This window comes from Nyctereutes procyonoides, unplaced genomic scaffold (assembly GCF_905146905.1).
Source record: "Nyctereutes procyonoides isolate TBG_1078 unplaced genomic scaffold, NYPRO_anot_genome, whole genome shotgun sequence".
NCBI lineage: Eukaryota > Metazoa > Chordata > Mammalia > Carnivora > Canidae > Nyctereutes > Nyctereutes procyonoides.
In genome coordinates, this window is record NW_026575024.1 from 1,261,599 (window position 1) to 1,280,315 (window position 18,717).

General features: G+C 68.1%; 1 protein-coding gene across 1 annotated transcript; it reads left to right on the forward strand.

The window, feature by feature from the left end:
• Positions 1 to 362: 362 nt before the first annotated feature.
• LOC129496387 (collagen alpha-1(I) chain-like) lies at positions 363 to 18,446 on the forward strand. Its single transcript, XM_055304534.1, has 18 exons — positions 363 to 479; positions 739 to 806; positions 1,116 to 1,402; positions 1,975 to 2,102; positions 3,413 to 3,703; positions 4,598 to 4,682; positions 5,370 to 5,440; positions 7,807 to 7,917; positions 8,013 to 8,296; positions 9,659 to 9,805; positions 11,666 to 11,785; positions 13,135 to 13,260; positions 14,606 to 14,752; positions 16,442 to 16,517; positions 16,848 to 16,993; positions 17,098 to 17,147; positions 17,625 to 17,838; positions 17,891 to 18,446. Exons 1-18 carry the CDS (start codon positions 363 to 365, stop codon positions 18,444 to 18,446), a joined length of 3,024 nt encoding a protein of 1,007 aa, XP_055160509.1.
• Positions 18,447 to 18,717: the final 271 nt, after the last annotated feature.

Below are 18,717 nucleotides of genomic sequence, written 5' to 3' on the forward strand. Positions count from 1 at the left end.
AGAGGCACGTGCTGGGACAGCGTGAGGGGTGTGGGGAGCTGACGGGCTGACAATGCCCAGCAGACGCCCCTGCAGGAGCCATGCTACCTCTGGCCTCCTAAGTCCCCCAGTCCCCCTGAGTTCTCCAGACTCACTAGACCCAGGGCCCCACCCCGAGGTCCTGACATCGCAGGGCCACCCTGGGCTGGACTCGAACCCCAGCTCTGCCTGCCAAGTGCTGTGTGGCCTGGGGAAGCCGAACTCCCCCAGTTGGAGCCACAGTGAGGATGAGGTGAGGTGACCACTGGCCACCAGGTGCCAGGTGTGGGGTCACCTCTGCACCAGCAGGGCCAGAGTCCCAAACTGTCTGTGTGGGGAAGCCGATGTGCAAACAGCCAGCCCCTGAGCCAGGCCGAGCTGCCAGCAAAACTCGCCGCATAAAGAAGGGGCTTTTAGAGACCAGGAGGCTGCCACTCAGCGCGGAGACCTTCACGGACAAGGTGACCTTGAGCTTGACCTTGAAAAATAAGTCAATTTTGATAAGCAGAGAAGAGGGTGCTGGGGCAGGGAACGCGCTGCAGGAAGTAGGGAGACCCCCAGGAGCAGCACCCCCCCGCGGGCCTGGACCCCGTTCCCCAAAACACAGGTGCCAGGTGGAGGCCAAGCCCCTGCCACCTGCTGGCAGGAACCATCCTCTGCCCGAGTCCCCCACAAGCCCACCACCCGGACCTCCGGGGACCCACATCTCTCCTGTTCCAGGTGATACGGGCCCAGGCCCCCCAGGACACGGCGACGTGCTGGGAGGGGCCAGTGTCGGAGCTGCCTGGGTGGGGGCTGGGGTGCAGCCTGGGGGCCGCACGCTGGGCCTCTGGATGCGGGAGGGTGTCCCGCGGCAGCTTCCCTGCCCCGGCTCCTGTGAGCTCCCCGGGGACCCGCTGCCTGTCACCCCACGTTGCCGGTGGGGGAGGAGAGGCCCCATAAAAGGCCTCGGAAGATGGATTTGATTTGGTCATTCTTACCGGCAAACCTGACTCAAAAGCCCTGACAGATTTGTGGGAACTTGGTTATTCATGCCCAAAACGACAGAGTAAATCTCAGGCCCACATGAGTCACCGCCGGGCAGTCCCCCTCGGCAGCTGTGGCACCGCTGCCCGGCAGGCTGGCGGCACGAAACCCGGGCCTCGGCTGATTTACAAACCCGAGCCGAGCCAGCCCTCTGCCCGCAGGGGGTGCGGCTCCGGGGCCCCCCCGGTGTGGACCCCGGCAGGGGCCACAGGGCCCGGGTGGACATCCCCGCGGCCACCCCAGAGGCCACCGCAGGCCCGGAACCTCCCGCCTGAGGACGTCCGTGGCCGGGAGTGGGACATGGGGGACAGGCTGAGGGCGCTGGCAGACGGAGACACCCCGACCGAGGTGCCTGGAGGTGTGGGCGACAGCCCGCGTCCCCCGTGGGCCGGCCCCGCGGCGCTCGCCGAGCATCAGAGGCCCCCTCCCGGCTCCTCTCCCACCTGCTGGCATCACCTCCACACCAGCTGTGTGCCCCAAACCTCTGCCCAGGCTGCGCGTCAGGGACCCCAGGCTGAGCCCCCAGTGCTGCCCGTGGAGGCCGGGGCCAGCTCGGGCGATCGGGGGAGAGCCCCTCCCTCTGGCCTCCAGCCTGGCAGGCCCCACAGGGCTGGAGCCAGTCTGGGGTAAAATCCGCAGGAATCAGCTCTCGGAACCACCAACATCCCCCCGTTTGCACATCCCCCTTCCTCTGGGAGCCCGGGTCTCCTGCAAAGTTCTCAGCAGGTCAACATCCCCCACACCCCTGTCCCTTCCGGCAGTGCCCCTCAAGCTCACTGTTGTCCCTGCGGCCGGCCCAGCAGGGGTGCAGGAGCATCAGGGGCGCGGCTGCTGTGGCGTTGTCTCCTGTGCTCACCCACGCGCAGGCTGCCAGGGTTCCCCGGGCTCCGGGGGTGTGACCCACAGGGCCCTCCTGTGCGCACCCCACAGGCCGGGCGGAGGACCTGCTGCCTCTGCAACCAGCGGGGGAGCCGCTGAACGTCTGCAGCGCCCTCCTGAAGCCCTCCCTGGGGGGGCGGGGGGGCCTGGCCAAGGAGGGTGACCCGGCCCGGGGCGGGGTGGGGGTGGTTGTGTGCCCGAAGGCAGGTCTCCGCAGACCCGGGACCTGGGCCTTCATCCTGTGCCCCAGTTCTGCTCTCCGATATTTTTTAGGCTACTTTTTAAATAAAAGCAACCCTCGTAGCGGGTTTAACGTTCAGGCTTGAGTATGTGAGTCCCCATCACGCTCCTGCACCCACCGTGACCCCCGTCCCGCCAGGCCCCCCATCGTGGCCCCCACCCCACCGTACCCCACACCATCCCCCTCATCCTGCCGTGCCCCATGTCCCACCATGCCCCCACCCCACCGTGCCCCCTGCCATGCGCGTTCCACCGTGCTCCCTACCCCGCTCTGCCCCCCACTGTGCCCCCTGTCCCACCGTGCTCCCCGTCTCACCATGCCCCCCACCCCACCGTGCCCCTGCCGTGCTCCCCGCTGGCCGCCAACCACCTCAGCCCACAGCTTCTCCACAGCCGTGGAGCACATGGTGCCCAAACCCTGTGCGAGTGTAGACACTTTAAAGCAAATGGCCCAGGGGCGCCCGGGGGGCTCCGTGGGTGAAGCATCTGCCTTCAGCTCAGGTCACGATCCTCAGTCCTGGGATCGAGTCCTGCATGGGGCTCCCTGCACAGAGGGGGGGGTCTGCTGGTCCCTCTGCCCCCAGACCCCCACCTGTGCTGTCAAATAAATAAGTAAACTCTCTTTAAAAAAAAATAAAGCCAGTGGCCCCAGTGGCCCCAGTGCAGCCGTGCACGCCCTCCCATGACGGCGAGCCTTCCCGTGCCCGCGCACCGTCCCTCGACCGCGGCCGCCCGTGACCACACACCCTCCCATGGCCGCACAGCCCCTCATCGCAGCCCCTCGGGACGGCGCAGCACACCCTCCCGCGAGCACACAGCCTCCCGGCGGCACAGACTCCCCGCGTGCTCGGGTCTCAGGGCGCACAGACCCACCCCGTCTGTAACGCCCCAGGGTGGCTGGGGGCAGCCCTGCTGTGATGGGCCCCCCAGGACCCACTGTCCTCGTGCAGGGAGCCTCCCCCTCCGGGCTGAGGGCATGTGGGTGCCCCCAAGGCCTCTGCTCCAGGGCCAATGCAGGCTGGGCTTCCCGCCCCCCCCAAAGGAGGGAGCCCTGCGTCCCCTGGGCCCCCTGGCAGCCCGCCCTGTTGTTGCTGAGGACGTTTGGGGCGTGCCGTCGCTTGCTAGGCTGCGGGGGCACCGCTCTCAGCCCCTCACAGAGTCTGCACCTCCGCTTCTCCTGGAAGCCTCTGTCCCCAGGTCCCACGGGCCCCCTGGACCCCAAAGGGCTCCCCCCACCTCTGTCCCACAGCAAGTCCCCACCTGCTCGCGTCCCCACCTTCCCAGCATGGTCATTGAGACCCACGGGAAGTGCTGCCCGAGAGGGGCTGGGCCGCCCGTCCTGCGGTCCCCGAGGTGGCCCCTGGGGTCCCGGCCAGCGCTGCTGGGGCGACAACGCCCGGGGCCCTTCCTGGGGCGGCTGTGGGCAGAGGCCCGCCCTGTGGGCTCAGCAGCGCCTCTGCCCGCCTGGCTGAGAGGAGAGCCAGCCTGCAGGCCCGAGCCCGAGGCCACGTCCTCGCGCAGGGGGGCTGCTCCTTCCGAGGTAAGTAGCCAAAGGGAACAAGCAAGTTGCATGACTTGTGTTCATTGTGTCAAGTTCTGGCCCGAGACCTGCTGCCCCAGCAGGTGGGGGACATGAGCCCATGTGGGCGGGAGGGGGGGCTGCTCAGTGCCCCCCAGTGTGCTTGGGGACAAGCCTGCAGAAGCTCCAGCAACGGACAGGCCTCCGACGGACCGACCCAGCAACCCTCCTGGAGCCACCATTTCACAGGGGGAGACGGGGGTGGGGGAGGGAGAGACGGGGGGGGGGGGGGGGAAGGGAGAGATGGGGGGAAGGAGGGAGTGGGGAGAGACGGGGGGGGGGGGAGGGGGGCTGAGGCCGCAGGAACATGCCCCCAGCTCCTGGGTTTGGAGCCCGGCCTGGCTCCCTCATGAGACACCAACTTGCCCGTGGGTCCCCGCTGAGCCCCCCTGCCCACCCCCGCCTCATGGGGCCGAGGAGGGAGGTCTGGGTGGCAGCAAGGCCCGGGGCCGGAGGTCAAGGGTCAGGAGGGCCCCACGGTAGGAGCCGCGGCTGCCCTGCCCCCCGGGGCCGTGCCCAGCGGAGCACCAGCCCTCCAGGTCCTCTCCCCCGAGGGAACCCTGGGCCGCCCCCGCCCCGGAGCACTGTCCGCCTGGGCAGGGGCAGCGATGCCAGGGAACCCGGCAGTGTCTGGAATCGCGTCCAGAGGTTTCCAAGGAGAGAAATTCGGCCAAACCCTCAGGGGGATCACGGAGGCTGCTCCGGGCGCCTGCTTTTGCCTCGGCCGCACTCCGCAGATGGCACCACGGACCTAGGGGGAAGGGCCTCGCGGCCGGAGGGGAGGCAGCAGGACGGGAGGCCAGGCCGGGGCTCCCGCCCCCATGCCACGACCCCGTGTCCCCCCCCCCCCCGCAGGCAGGCGGGCGCTATGTGTGGGCCGCACTCCCCAGAGGCCCTTCCTCGCGCTGCCGGCCCCTCGGGGGCACCGTGCTCATCCCCGGTGGGACCTCCCGGGGAGGACGTGGGCCAGCAGCTCTCGACTAGTCACGACAGTGGTTATTAGCATCGTCATGATTAATTATTAATATATCAATACAATTAATACAGCGCCGCATGAATAATCCATGTCCGAGCTCCGTCTGCGGACGGCGTATTAGAAGCGTGGCGGGCCTGCTTCAGATCCGGGAGTCCCCAGATGTGACGCCCTCCCCCCAGATGCGCCAGGAGCCGGAGCCGGCCGGCATGTTCATTAACTTGTACAGACCCCGATTAACGGCCCCCCTCTTGCCGCTCGGGGGTCTCTCTCTCTCCCTCTGGCTGGAGGCTGAGTCCCGGGGCTCAGGGACCCAGGCAGGGGAGCCGTCCCTGCACCCTGGCCCACCGGCACCAACCCGGGGTGCGCAGGGGGCCGGCCTTCTGTCGCTCACGGTGGCCGCGTGCTCACGCCCCCCCGCTCCCCCCCCCGCTGGCAGGCGCAGAGGCCAATCACATGGGTCCCAGGGTCCTCTGCAAGCCCGCCAGCCCCGAAACTGGCCTCCAGCCTTCCCACCCCGAGCCTTCAGCGGTGTCCTGCCCCGTCGCCGAGCGCTCCTCCCAGGCCAGGAGTTCCTGGTCCCACGCGGGGCTGACGACAGGGGACACGCAGAGGCAGCGCCATCCTTATTACTCTGTGGTTCTTTTGCTGCAGACGCAACTGAGGAGAGCCAGAGCGGTGCCAAACCCAGAGCTGCCACGACCCTCCCCGAGGCTGGCTGCAAGGTCAGTGCCGCGGATGAGGCCTCTGGGGGTGGCGGGAGCTCCTGGGGGGTCTCGGGGAGGGGGCTCTGCCAGCCAGGAAGGGGCAGCTGGGGCCCTGGGCACGGGGTGGCCAGCCGTAGGAGCCAGGCATGCTCAGGGGACCGCGGCCACTGTCCCAGGAGGGAGAGGAGCGGGCTCCTCGGGACGCGGGTCCTGAGGGCAGTGAGCACGTCCTGCACCCAAGGGCCCCGCCCTCTGGCCTCCAGATTGCCCGCTGTGGTGACCGCTTGTCAGGGGGCAGGAAAGGGTGCAGCGAGGGGATGGAGGCGCACCCAGCAGGCTGCGAACCCCGGGCCCTGCCCTGGCCCCTTGGCCCTCCCGTGGGAGCCGCACGGGGCAGCCCCGATGCACAGATGAGAACAGGCGTGGGGGCGTCTTCCCTGTGGTCGCAGACCAGGACTTCTGCAGAGCCGTCGCAGGCCGGGGGCAGCGCGCGACCTCCCACAAGGACTGGGGCCGTGTGGGCGCACCGCCCCATCCTCTGTCCTGCGGGGCACACGCCGCGAGGGACCGGCGCTGCCTTTACACTCACGGAAGCGCCTCTCCCCACGGCCAGTGGGCGCAGCCCTGGCCCTGCCCTCCCCCGCACGCTCGCCTCTCCCCGTGGGACACTGGCCTTGGGGGCAGGGGTCTGGCCATGGCCCCCCAGGAGGACGAGGTGGGCGGCGGGTCAGAGCCCCCACGCCTGCATGACTTGCTTTGGCTCCCAGGCCCCTGGGGGAGAGTGGCCCCCGCTGAGGACAGTTCTGTCCTTGGTTTGAGGCATCAGCTCCCCTGCAGCATGCACGGCCCCACAGATCGCCAGCTTTTCTGGCAAATGCTGACCCAGGCCCCAGTGCCCCCACCCCGCCCTATGAGAGGCGTCAAGGGGCGGCCCCGACCGCAGGCTGCAGGTCACCTGGACATGGGCGACACACAGGACAGAAATGGGTGGTGTGAGACCAGCCCCGCCCGGCAGTGCCTCCTGGCGGGCGCAGGCACAGGCGCAGCAGAGGCAGCCCCAGGGGCTCCAGAAAGAGCCTCGGGGACCATTGGGAAGGAGGGCAGGACGCAGAAGGGCGGGCGGCTTCCCCGACGCCAGCAGCTGGGCAGCTTGGGGGACGCCCAAGAGCCAAGGCGACAGTGAGCAGTTTGCGGAAGACACACTTGTGCTCCCCGGGGAGGCGGCGGGCTGCGGCTGGACATCTTTGTGCAGGACGGGGGCACCCGGTGAGGATGGGGCACCCGGTGAGGATGGGGCACTCGGTGCAGCACGGGGGCACCCGTGAGGACGGGGCACCTGGTGAGGATGGGGCACCCGTGAGGATGGGCACCCGGTGCAGATGGGGCACTCAGCACAGAAGACGGACTAGCCCGTCTCTACACATTGTCATTGGTGTCTCTGCAGTGACGCCAGCCTGGCGTTGGCAGGATGCCGATTTTCTCCATCAGTCATGCGTCCACTGGTTGGTGCCGGAAGACGGAGAATCTCCATCTAGAAACTTCTGACTCAAAAAAAAAAAAAAAAAAAAAAACTTCTGACTCAGCCTTGCTCCCCTGCCTGCCACGAGATACACGGCCCAGCTTTGCGTGGCGGGAGATGTCTCGTGATTCGTCGTTCAGCTCCCCGGTCCGATGGTGAGTAGGAGCACAGGTCGCGGCCGTCCCCACGAGCCTGCTGACAAGGGAGGCCTGACCCCCCACTTGGCAGTGGAGGCCTGTGGAGGGACCCCCGCCTGCCGCTCCCACCCACCCTCCTGGGACAGCTCCCCGCGTACTCGGACAGCGGCCCATACGTCGTGGGGGACCCACCGCACCCAGGGGCCAGCTGCAGGATGTCCAGCGGGGGGCCGCTCTCACGGTCCTGGACAACGTCCTCCAATCTACCCATGCGAGCCCCGGGGCAGCCCTAACGTCGTCCGCGTTACGCTGACAAGACCCCTGCTTCTTGTTGCGAGCACCCACGTTTCTCTTTTTCTTATTTTTCTATTTTCTATTTTTTTCTTATTTTTTAAAACCAGTCGGGTCGAAGCCGCACGGCAGGCAGCTAATGTGCACCCACTGCTGTCCCAGGATGGCGGAGCTGAGACGTGACCCCCCACCCGGGCATCGGCCAGCCCACACGTGCGTGCCACGCTTGGCACACGAAAGCTGCCTCCACGTGCCCCGCGGCCCCTGTGTGTGCCCGGCCCACACCTCCTCTTGCAAACAGTGTTCTGGTTCCTCTCACATGAGCCCGAGTGATTCCAGTGGATCCCACACACCACCCCCCGCCCCGTGCTCCAGTGACCCCGGCCCTGCCCGTGAGCGTCCACCCGGGCCCCCCTGCCCACCTCTTTCTCTCGCAGCTGCGCTGCTGCTGCCCTGGTGGGAGGCATGAGCCCGCAGCTGCCACCTTAGCCCGACCTGGGGGGGGCCCAGCCCAGATGGAGCCGCCCAGAGGAAAGGAGCCGCGAGGTGTAGGCCCTACACACTTCTGGGCACCTAGTTTGAGGTTCTGGACCCGGCCCGAGGGTCAGACCTCTCAGCCCTGAGCCACTAAATTCCCTTCTAGGTGGGTTCATACCCCCAGCGGACACAGCCTGGACGCAGGAGCTGCGGTGGACCCGTCCCTCCCCGGGTGGCCCTGCCGCGCAGCCTCTGCCCCTTGTCCCTGGGGTCCAGCCCCGGGCAGCGCAATGTGTCTGGCGGTGAAGGGCAGCAGGCCGCAGGCACGCACCCGCGTGAGTGGGAGTCGCAAGGCAAGTCCAGGAAGGAAGACGCCCGGCAGGGCCGCCGCGTACCGAGCCGGTCACCGAAACTGCTGGAGGAGACTGATCAGGTCTTAGGCAACAGAAGGTACGTCGGGGGGGTGGAGCCAGGACCCCAGGCTTCGGGGGCTGCAGTGGAGGCCCATCGAGGCAGGAGAGCACAGGGGGCTGAGCACAGGGGCCCAGGGAAGGAACACGGGATGGGGGCTCCCCTGGAAGGGGGGAGCTGAGTCCTCCTCTTGCGGGGTGGCCAGGGAGAGCCCACAGCCCTGGCTTCACCACCTCACTGTGAGCCTCCCCCCGACGCGCCGTGTGCACCCCAGGGGCCAGACCCTGTCACACCCCCCCCAGCACCCCTGCCCTCCCTCAGCCTCCCCTGCCCGCTCAGCCCACACTAGGCCGCCTCCCCAAGCCATGATAGTGAATTGGGTCTGTGTGCTGGGGGGCGGGGACGGGGGTGTGTGTCTATGTGAGGGGGTGTGTGCGCGCACCTGCGTGAGCATGCACGTCACCGTCGCACGTGTGCCTCATGTGTGTGCGTGTGCCTGCAGGTATTTGGGAGCCTGCACAGGCGAGTGTGTGCACGTGTGCCCGGTGTGTCCCCAGCAGTAAGCACTAAGGCCTGGACAGAACCGAGCAGCAGCGACACGCAGAAGCGCCCGGGCCCAGCTGCCTGCGGTGCGAGCAGCGCCACCGTCCGAGCGGCTCCGAGAGTGGCCGCGCTTCCCCAGGAGGTGGGGGGCGGGGGTGCGGATGACGGGCCGGGCTGCACCCCGAGATCACACCCGCCTTGCCCAGCGGCCACGGAGCTCTTCGGAGGCTGCGAAGTAGCAGGAGGGGAGCCTCCCCACCCACAGGCGCCCACGCCGTCCCCGTGGCGCCGGACAAGCCGCCTTGCTCACCGTCGCTCACTGTCCACATGCCGAGTGTTTGGGGCTGCGTAGAGCATCTCCACATCGTCCAAGAAAGAATTTCTTTCAAAGGAACATTTTCTTGACTACAACGTACCGGGCATTTCAGGGCCCTCGTAGGCAGGACGTGGCCCTGCGGGACCAGGGACTGGGGTTCCCAAGCAAAGCCTCCAGGCCTCTGGCCACTGAGCCAAGATGCCTCCTGCCACGCGGACGGTCGCAGAACCACGGGAGGCAGATGTGGAAGGGGCGGCGCGGGGAGGCCGGGGGCGGGGGGGTGCAGGCGACCGTCTCCCTGTACAAGCTCGAGACGCTCGGCCAGAAGAAGCGTAGCCTGGAGCCGTGGGACGCGCGGCCTTCGTGCAGGGCCCTGGGGCCCGGGTGCTGATGCGCGTCCCCCCGTTGCCCTCCTTCGGGCGCCGAGGCGCACAGGTTGTACTTGGGAGGCCGAGGTCGAGGGGCCCGTCCCCGACTCCTGCTCGGGTTCACGGAAGCCCGCCTTCACCCACGTCCCCCAGCTTCCTCCCCGGGTGCCCAAGGTCGGCGTTGGCCGGGCGCACAAGAGCAGGCCGCTGGGACAACCCCGACAAGGGACCCCACGGCCAGGTGCCAGGGCTGAGGGGCACCATGAGGATGCACAGCGGGGTCCGGGTCAGTGAGTACGGAGGCCCGGGCCCACGGGCAAGGTGAGGCCGCAGGGGCTGCGCCGGGAGCCCCCAGGGACATCAGGGCTTTTCAAGAGGGACGGAGTCCGCAGCCTGGGGGGATCCCTGGCAGCACCAGGGCTGCCACGAGGGAGCCAGATCCGCTGATGGGGGGTGCGCGGAGCAGCTGGTAACGCGGAGCAGGGGAAGGCTGGCCCCGCAGGCCCTCCGAGCACAGGGGACAGGGTCAGATGCTCACACCCCCTCCGGGTGGGGGGCTCCCACCCCGCTGCCCCTGCTCCCCGAAAGCCTCGCCCGAGGCAAGATCCTCAGGCCCCCAGGAAGCCGCACAGCAGAGCCTGGAACCACCTGCAGGAACCAAGGCGGCTTCTGCCCCTAGTGGCTCAGGCTCTGCCCGGGGAGGGACCCCATGTGGAAGAGGCGGGCCCAGGGCCCACAGCCCCCTGCATGCCAACCCAGACTGGCTGGGCCACGGGCACAGGCCTCAGCCCCCCTGACAGGCCCAGCCCCAGGGGGACACGGGCCCGGGGACCATGACAAGCAGAGTGTGAGGCCCCCTGGGTGAACCCGCGTCCCTGTGCCCCTTCCAGGCCCCTGGCGTGGTGTTCACCCAGCTGGGCCCTGGCTCCCCGTGGACACCTGCTCCAGAAATTGGCACTAGCTTGTGGGCACATGCAGCTAAAGCCGTGCAGGCTGCCGGGGTGACCAGACTGCCCCGCAGTAAACCTCCGGACCAGGAGCACAGCCCAGGCGGCCGGGGCTCAGGCCCGGGCCTCCCTCTGCTCGTTGGCCTCCTCCCATCCCTCTCAGCTCGGTGAGAGCTGGAGCTGGGCCTCGGTGGGCGAGCGGCTTCCCCGGGCGCCCCCGCGTTCCTTCACCAAACATCTCGTAACTGCTAGGACCAGGAGCAGAACAGGGGCCCCGGGCGTGTTCTAGGCCTTTCTGCGCACACGGTGCCCAGCGCGTGCCTCTGCTGCTCCCTCTGCACTCGGCCTGGCCCAGGGCTGGCGGACGGGGCCTCAGGGCCGCCTCCCAGAGGGCCGCGTTCATACGGCCCACGAGCTGGGATTGGCTTTTATATTTTTGCATGACCGAGGGTGAGAAAACCCAAAGGAAGGGCCGTGTTTCAGGACGACTAAAATCACGCAACTCGGCTCCCAGCGCCCACAGCTCCTCTGGAGCCCACGGAGCCCGCCGTTCACGTGCCGCCCGGGGCTGCTTCCTGGGGCCGCCCCGCCCTTGGCCCCGTGAAGCTCGCCTGCTGCCCACCCGGCCCCCTCTGGGGTCTTTGGCCGCCTACCCCACGGCATCTGTGTGGTCAGCCGCGGCAACGGGAGCCGAGTGGGCAGCCGGCCGGGGGCGGGGGGGCGCCGGGAACCGCTCCAAGGAGTCGGGAGCTGACGTCCATGCTGCAGGTGGACGTGGGGGCCAGCCTTTCAGCTGGAGGGGAGCTGAGGCCGGGCGCAGGGGGCAGGCGGCTCTGGCCACCATGGGGGGTGGGTGCAAACTGTCCCCAGTCAACTGAAAAGCTGATCGATCAGCTTGTCGGGCAGTGGATGGCGGTAAGGACCTGCGTCTCCCTGTCCTGAGGACAAGGGGTGTGCCCACGTCCCCGCAGGTGCAGCATTCCACACGGGCCCGAGAGCTGCCTCGGGCAGGAACCAGGCAGGAGGGCGGGGGTGGGCGGGGGGCAGGGGGAGGTCGGCCTCGCCAGGTCCTCGGTGTGGGCAGGATCCGAAGGCGGGCTCTTTGGCGGGTGCCCAGGAGAGAAGCCCCGGCTCTACCTCCTGTGTGTCCTGGACGCGCGGGCAGGGAGCCCTGCGGCCCCACAGCAGGCGGTCCCAGGGCCTGAGACGGCTCAAGCGACTTCTGCACAAGCAGGTGCGGGGCCTTGGCGGGCCGTGTGCTGGGCCTCCCCGCGCGGCCACCAGGGCCACGGACGCCTAGCTGGGAACGGCCTCCCGGGGCCAAGGTCACCTTCAAGGAGAAAGTGGAGCCAAGGTGGGGAGGCGTCTGTCCGGCAGGACAGGGGCCGCTGCCCAGACCCAGCTTGCTCGGCCCCACGATGCGCTTCCCAGCAACACTCTGCTGTGCAAACACGGGCGGCTGGCGAGGGCTGTGGGCGCGGGCGGCCCCAGGGAGGACACCTCTGAGGAATCGCCCGGGAGGAGGGCAGGCGGGCCTCTGGGTCCTGGTCTCAGCGGGGGGTGGGGGTTTGCTTACTTGGGGCCGACCAGACGGCGCTGGGCCTCCGTGTGGCCTCCGCGTGGCCGCCGTGTCCTCCGGCCTGGCTGACGGCGCGATCAATGCACAGCTACAGCTGGTTGAAGGGGACCAAATCCATTGAACAGTTGATTTGGTTCCATTTTACCAGCTTTAGCAAAGCATTTGGCTCCAGGGTCCACGGGAAGCAGCGACGTGGATGACACAGTCGTCCCCAGGGAGACGTGATGTCCGGACGCCCAGGACGCCCAGGCTCTGCCCCCACCTCCTCCCCTGCAGGGCCCACCGCGGCTGCGGCCCCTCGTGCCCGGCAGGGACCGTACATGACAGGGGAGTGCCACGGGTGGGGGCGGGGGTGGGGGCCCCACGGCGGACACACGTGCTTGCACACACACATGCACACGCATGCACACAGGGGCCCGGGCACAGGGGCTCCATCCCCTGGCAGCACTGCCCCTGCCCCTCACCTTCCCGGGCACCACAGCACCGGCCACTGCCCCAGCCCCGGGGCCCAGCCAAGACCCTCAGGGCCCTGCCCTCGGGGGGCTCACCGCCTGCGGACGGAGACCCCTGGCCCCAGCCTGCATCTCACTCTCAGCTGGAACTGAGGCAGGACAGGCCCGAGTCCCACCTGCGCTGTGGGAGGGGGAGGTGACCTCGGTTGCAGCAGGGGTCCCGGGGAGCAGGGTGGGAATATTCCAGGGAAGGCCCCCCTCTCGAGTGGCTGTGGGGGGTGAAGCAGGACACGGCTGACCCCACTGGTGCCCGGGGCCCCGGGCCCCAAACCTGTGGCCTGTGGGGGATGCAAGGAGAGTCCCCTCGGCCCCTGGCACGGCCCTGCAGTCCGAGCGAGGACAGCACGGGGCAGCCGGGGCCGCACAGACCTCATCACCCTCCGTGACTCTGACGGAGCAAGTTCCTTTTTAGAAAATTAGTTTTCCTGCCAGCACCCAATTCATCAGCACCGATGACGAGGGGGGACGGCTGCTTCAGCGGTGCCAGGGACACGGCGTCCCGGGTGTGTGGACTTTCCTCTGAGCACAGACCAGCCCTACAGCGCGGGGTGACCGCACCTGCCCCCCCCCCCCGCCAACTGCCCCGGTCCCTCCTCTGTGCCCGCCCTCCAGCAGCCGCGGGGGCAGGTGCTCGGTATCAGGCCCACCCACGGTCCCTGCGGGCGCAGAGCCCAGAGCCCCCCGAGACCTCGGCCCCGCCGCACCTGCCGCCGTACCCCTCCTCAAAGAAGTGAACCGGTCAGCGCCACAGGGTTCCTCCTCTGGGAACGGCCCTGGCCTTTCACCCCAAGACCAGCCCCCGAAGGGCAGCAGGAGCCCGGGGTGGGCCCCCCTGTCCAGGCTCTTCCCGTGGCCAGATCCCAGCTCTGCGCACACCCTTTCCTCTGGTTCCAGAGCATGTGGACGGCGGTGGGGCGCCCCAAGGATTCCCAGAGCTGGCCAGGGTGCTGGGGGGCTCCCAGCCCCACTGTGCATATTCCCAGCGAAGCGGGGCCATGACAAGCCTCCGTGTGGCCGCTGCCATGGATGGACACCGTCCCTGGGGGACCTGTCATCCCCGAGTCCAAGCACACGCCCACACCTGGGGGGGCGGCCCAGCCCAGCGTCCACGCCACCTCGCCCCTATGACACCCTCAGTGCTCTCGGGTTCCCATCCATGTGCCACCAAGTCTGCAGGAATTCCCCCCAAATAACAGACCTTCGCTTCCACGTGGCATCCCTCCTGGCCTGGGGCCTGTCCAGTGTGGCCCTGGACATGTCAGAGCACCCCCGGCTCAGCCGGGTCCCTGCTCGGGGCCAGAACGCCGGGGGCGGTGGTCTCCCAGGGGCCAGGAGCGAGCACAGCAGGTGGCTGACGGGTTCGCCCCCGGTTCGGGCAGGGGCTGCCTAGGGACCCCGGCGGCATGGCCACGCGTCCTGGGCCGGGTTGTGTCCACGGCTCGAAGCCCCGCACGCCGGCCCCGCCATCCTGTCATCCCGGGGAGGGGCCCGGGGCTCAGGATGCCTCCCGTGGCCGCCCTCCCCGGCCTGAGGCCGTCCAGCCGCGCACGCTCGCGCCCCCATACGGCCTTGTCTGGGGAAGGTTCTGGCAAGTGTTTATTCAGTGAGTGTCCGGCCCACGTGACTCGGGCCGAGGGGCTGGCGGGGCTGTGTCTGCGGCACCCCCGGGGTGCAGTCCTTGCCTGTCTGACTCAGTTGCCCAGTGAGTGTCTAACTCAGTCTGGCAGATTTTCTGCACCCCCCACCTAGGCGTCCGGGGTCTCAGCCTCCATCGGGGGCTCCCGGCTGCCCCACGAGCCCCGGTGCCCCCTGAACGGGCCACGGCTCCACCCAGGTGCCTCTTGAGCCCCCGCCCAGGCCCCCCCGCTGGTTCGGCCCCTCCACTCACCTCCACCAGCGCCTCAGGAGCCCCCGCCCCTTCCCGCCACGGGACTCGGGGCCTCTGAGCCCAGGACCGGAGGGAGAGCACGGCCGAGCCCAGAGGACGGCAGGGGAAGCGGACAGGGCCGGTGCCAAGCCTTCACGGTGACTTGCAAACGCGTCACGACGCCTGCATTTTCGTGCGCGATGCCTCCCGTCACAGGGAGGAGGGCGCCCCGGCCCGGGCTGCGGGGCCTGGCGAGACGGGCCGCGCGTCCGGGGAACCCGGCATCCGCGGGCCGTGGCTGGAGCGGGGCCGCGGCTTCCTCAGGACCCTCCCCGCGGCCCCCGCGCCTGTCTTTCCACGAGGGTGAGACAGAACCAGGCTGCAGCCAACACAGTGTGTGCGTTTTATGAACCACACAATTAAATAGGTTTTAAAACATCTGCTGATGGAATCGTCCCGTCCGGGGACGTACACTCAGCATTTTTAAGCAGCAACTGATACTGGATGTGGGGAATCACTGCGGAACACTCCGGCAGCCTGTTAAAATCGATAGAAAATTAGATGCGATGAGCGTGCATATGTGTCCAATTAGCTATGATCGGAGCAAACGGCGACACAGGTGAAACGCGGTGCGTCCGCCCAGACTTGAGGCCAGCCTCACCCCCGAAGGCCCCCAGTGGGGCAGGGACACCCCCGACGCCAGGGCCACAGGGCTGCGTGGCTGCTGGTGCTGCCCTCAAATGCAGGGGGCCCCAGGGCCCAAGCAGCAGCCGGCACCTCCTCCAGGAAGCCCTCCTGCATTTGATAAGGGGCCTTAGACTCAGAGTGAGGACACAGTGAGCGGCTGAAGCTCCCCGGGCGACCTGGGCACACCAGGCTGCCCCTGCCCGGACCTTGAGCTGTCCCTCAGTCTGACCCACCAGTTGGGGGCACAGAGAGGGCTTCCTCGGTCTCTGTGAGCCTCGGTTTCCCCATGTGGGAGTGCCAGCCTCACACCGTCCATAGTCCTTGCCAGCCCATGCCCCTAACCACTGCTACCACCTGTCCCAGCGCAGAGGGCAGCCCTGGACCTCATCCCTCCCATGCTGCCCCACGGCCCCCACCCTGGCGCCCAGACACAGCACCCACTCAGGGCAGAACCACCAGATGCCCCAGACGGAGGCGTCAGCGCCCTGCACAGCGGGTGGGACGGCCGGGTCCTCAGGACAGAGGTGCCACCCACCTCCCCTCGGGGACAGCCAACAGCAGAGATGCACATGGGGCCGAAGACCCTGCACTCGGAGGTCACGGGGCGGGGCGGGGGTGCAGCTGCGCCCCCCCAGCCAGCACAGGGCCCGGGCGCCCGGACCGCGTCAGGGGCGTCCCAGCCGCAGCGCCCGACTCCCACCGCCCGGGAGCCCGTCAGCAACTCCTATCTGGATGCCTCTTGTGCTTTTTACTATGAAGCTTTTAAAATTTAAACATCAGTAACCTAATATGTCTCCGGCAGCAACGTTACCTATTAGCACTCAGATTCACCACGAAATTAATTTTTAATCCCAGATTTTGGTTAATTATTAAAATAACTAGCCAAGAACTACAGTTAGTCCCGGGAGCATGAGCAGCACCAGCCCAGGGCCGGAGCAAAGGACCCTGCCCGGCCCGCGCCCGCGCTGCTGGGTCCTCTCGGGGTGTCTCCAGGGGGCCCCACAGTGTGGCAGCCCCGCCCCCAAACAGCTCTCGCCCCTCGCGCTCACCCAGCCGGATGCCCACCTAGACCTGCTCAGCCCGTGTCCGTGACCTTCCTGTCTGTTCAAAAAATATACATGTATTATTTCTCAACACTGATAAAAGTTTAATACGGAGTTGCCCGGGATTTTAATAAACAAGTCACCAAACGAGCAAAGTGAACTGATGGGGCCCGTCCTAGAGATAAATTTCGCCTCCAACAGGCAACGCCGGAGAGCAGGGCCGCGGGGCGAGCGGGGACGCGGGACGAGAGGGGCCGCACGACCGTTTTGCTGTTCTTTGCAGAAATGGTAAGAAGGATTTTTGTGTCTTATTATCCCACAGGTGGGGCCGGGGTGAGAGCCGGTGTAACGGCAGGAAAGCGAGGCGCCCGGCCGAGACCGCCCCGGAGAGCCCTGAGGTCAGGGCGGGTGGCCCAGGAGCAAATTCGCAGGCCATGAGGGCCACTCGGCACCACGGCGCCTCCATGCAGTCCCCGTCCCCCCGCCCGCAGACACGGACCCCAGCGACCCCCAGGGCACAGGGAGGGCTCTCCTCGCCGGGTCCGGGAAACGAGCAGGACTCCACTCAATGGGGTGCATCTGGCCCTGAACTCTGGCAGCAGGTGCAGACGTGCCCCGTGGCCACCGGCCTCCAGCCCCGGGGGCAGTGCCCGGCTCTCAGGCTCTCAGGGGGTGTCGGGCAGGTCATTTTATTCCTCACTCAAGGTCACCTGCTCCACTGGCTGCAGAGCCGGCGGAAACTCCACTGTAAGAGATTCGCTTCTTGGGTTAAAGGTGGAGGGAAAGCAAGGTCCCCCGGGAAGCCGCTGGCCTACAAGCCTCGGGGCGCGCTGCTGTGTGCAGCACAGGAGGCCATGGCCAGCGAGACAAGGAGGTACGGGGGGACCCTGGTGACAGCGTCCATGCTGCAGGACGCAGCCTGCGGGAACCAGGTCAGGCAGAGGTCCTGGCCCACCTCACCCCTGCCGGGGTCTCCAGGGCTTGCCTGGACGTGGCTCTCCTGAACTTGGCTCCCGCAAAGGGGGCAGGTGGGGAACGGACAGGGCTCAGAGCCCCGGCCAGCCCGCACTGCTGTCACCGCAGCCGCAACTGTGCACTTGGGTGGTGGGTGGGGTGCAAGGGGCCGCCCCTGGGCCTCCCCCGGCCCCGAGTCATCTGAGTTCAGCCTCTCCAACTGGACAGCTGAGAATGTGGACTATTTATACCGGCCAAGGCGGGCAGGCGGCTGCACAGACACACAGCCCGGGCGCCATATGTGGGCATGACGGTCGGCAGGCAGGCCTGCCAGGGGGACAAGGACCCAAGCGGCACGTCTGTCCTGGGTGTCCTTCACCCTCCAGCCTCCCCCGTCCCCCGTGACAGGCTCCCGAACAGCTGCCTTACCCCCTCTGCTGTTAAAAATACTCCAGCCCTGAACCTCCTGTCCTGGTCCTGTCCTCTGTGCCCCAAGCTAGACAGCTAGACGCTTGGCCCCAGGGAGGTGACCCCAGACTCTCCATCACCAGATCCGAGGGTGTCCACTCCCCTGGATGGGGGAAAGCCAGTGACCCTGTCGCCCGGCCCTGGGCTGCACACCAGCGGCCTGGAAGGCGCCTCTGTGCCTGGTGTCCCTGCCCTGCCACACACACCGGGCCGCACCCCCACCCCAGCACGGGAAGCGGACCTGGGCCTCAGCAAACGCAGGCGGATGGTGCAGATCTGCAGCGCCCCAGGGAGCAGGTGCCAGCACTGCCACTTCTCAGGACCCGTCGCCCTGAGTCTCTGTACTCAGGAGCAGCCGCCAGGCTGTCAGAATGGCCTTCCCGTCCCTCCCGTCCCTGCCCTTGAGATGCACACAGCCCCACATGCCGCCTGCACGGCAGCGCCCCGGCAGCAGCTCTGCAGCAGCCCGCACTGCTCAGCCGCCACCCCTGCAGCTGCAGCCCCTCCCTGCTGGGCGGGCCGGGCCTTCCCAGGGCCAGAGCCAGCCTGGAACTCTGAGCCACGAAGGCAGCACCCACTGGGAACCCAGGGATGCCGCCCAGGAGCGGCGCCCAGCTCTGGCCAGCCGGGTGCTCGGCCCCGCAGGGCCCGCGGAGAGAGTCCGGGGCAGGACGCAGGCGGAGCAGACTGCGGGAGCTCCTGGGGGCCCCTGGCGCGGTGCTGGGGACCCCTTCGCCTCCCCTTCTTGCGACCCGAGGCTGGCTGCTGGTGGGCCAAGGGCAGGGGTGAGGCCCGGGCCCCCAGGCGCTCCTGGCCGCCCCGGAGCAGCAGCGGGCGTCAAAGGCGGGGAGCGAGCAGTGGGGAGCGGAGGCCTCTGCAATGGGACGTGCGGCCAGCGAGGCTGAGTCAGCACAAAGCTCGCAGGAGGCCCGGTACCCTTTATGCTAAGGTGGCACAATTAATGCAACGGCGCTGGCCCCGCCCCTCGCTGGCCCCGCCCCTCGCGCTGGCCCCGCCCCCTCGCGCTGGCCCCGCCCCCTGCCCACCGTCCACTTTCAGCCCCGCATCTCCCTCCAGGCTCCATCCTCCTGGGCTGTGCCCTGGCCCTAAGGATTGCTGGGGTCCCCTCCGTGTTCCCGGGGCCGGGGGCGGGGGGACTTGCAGTGCACGCTGTTC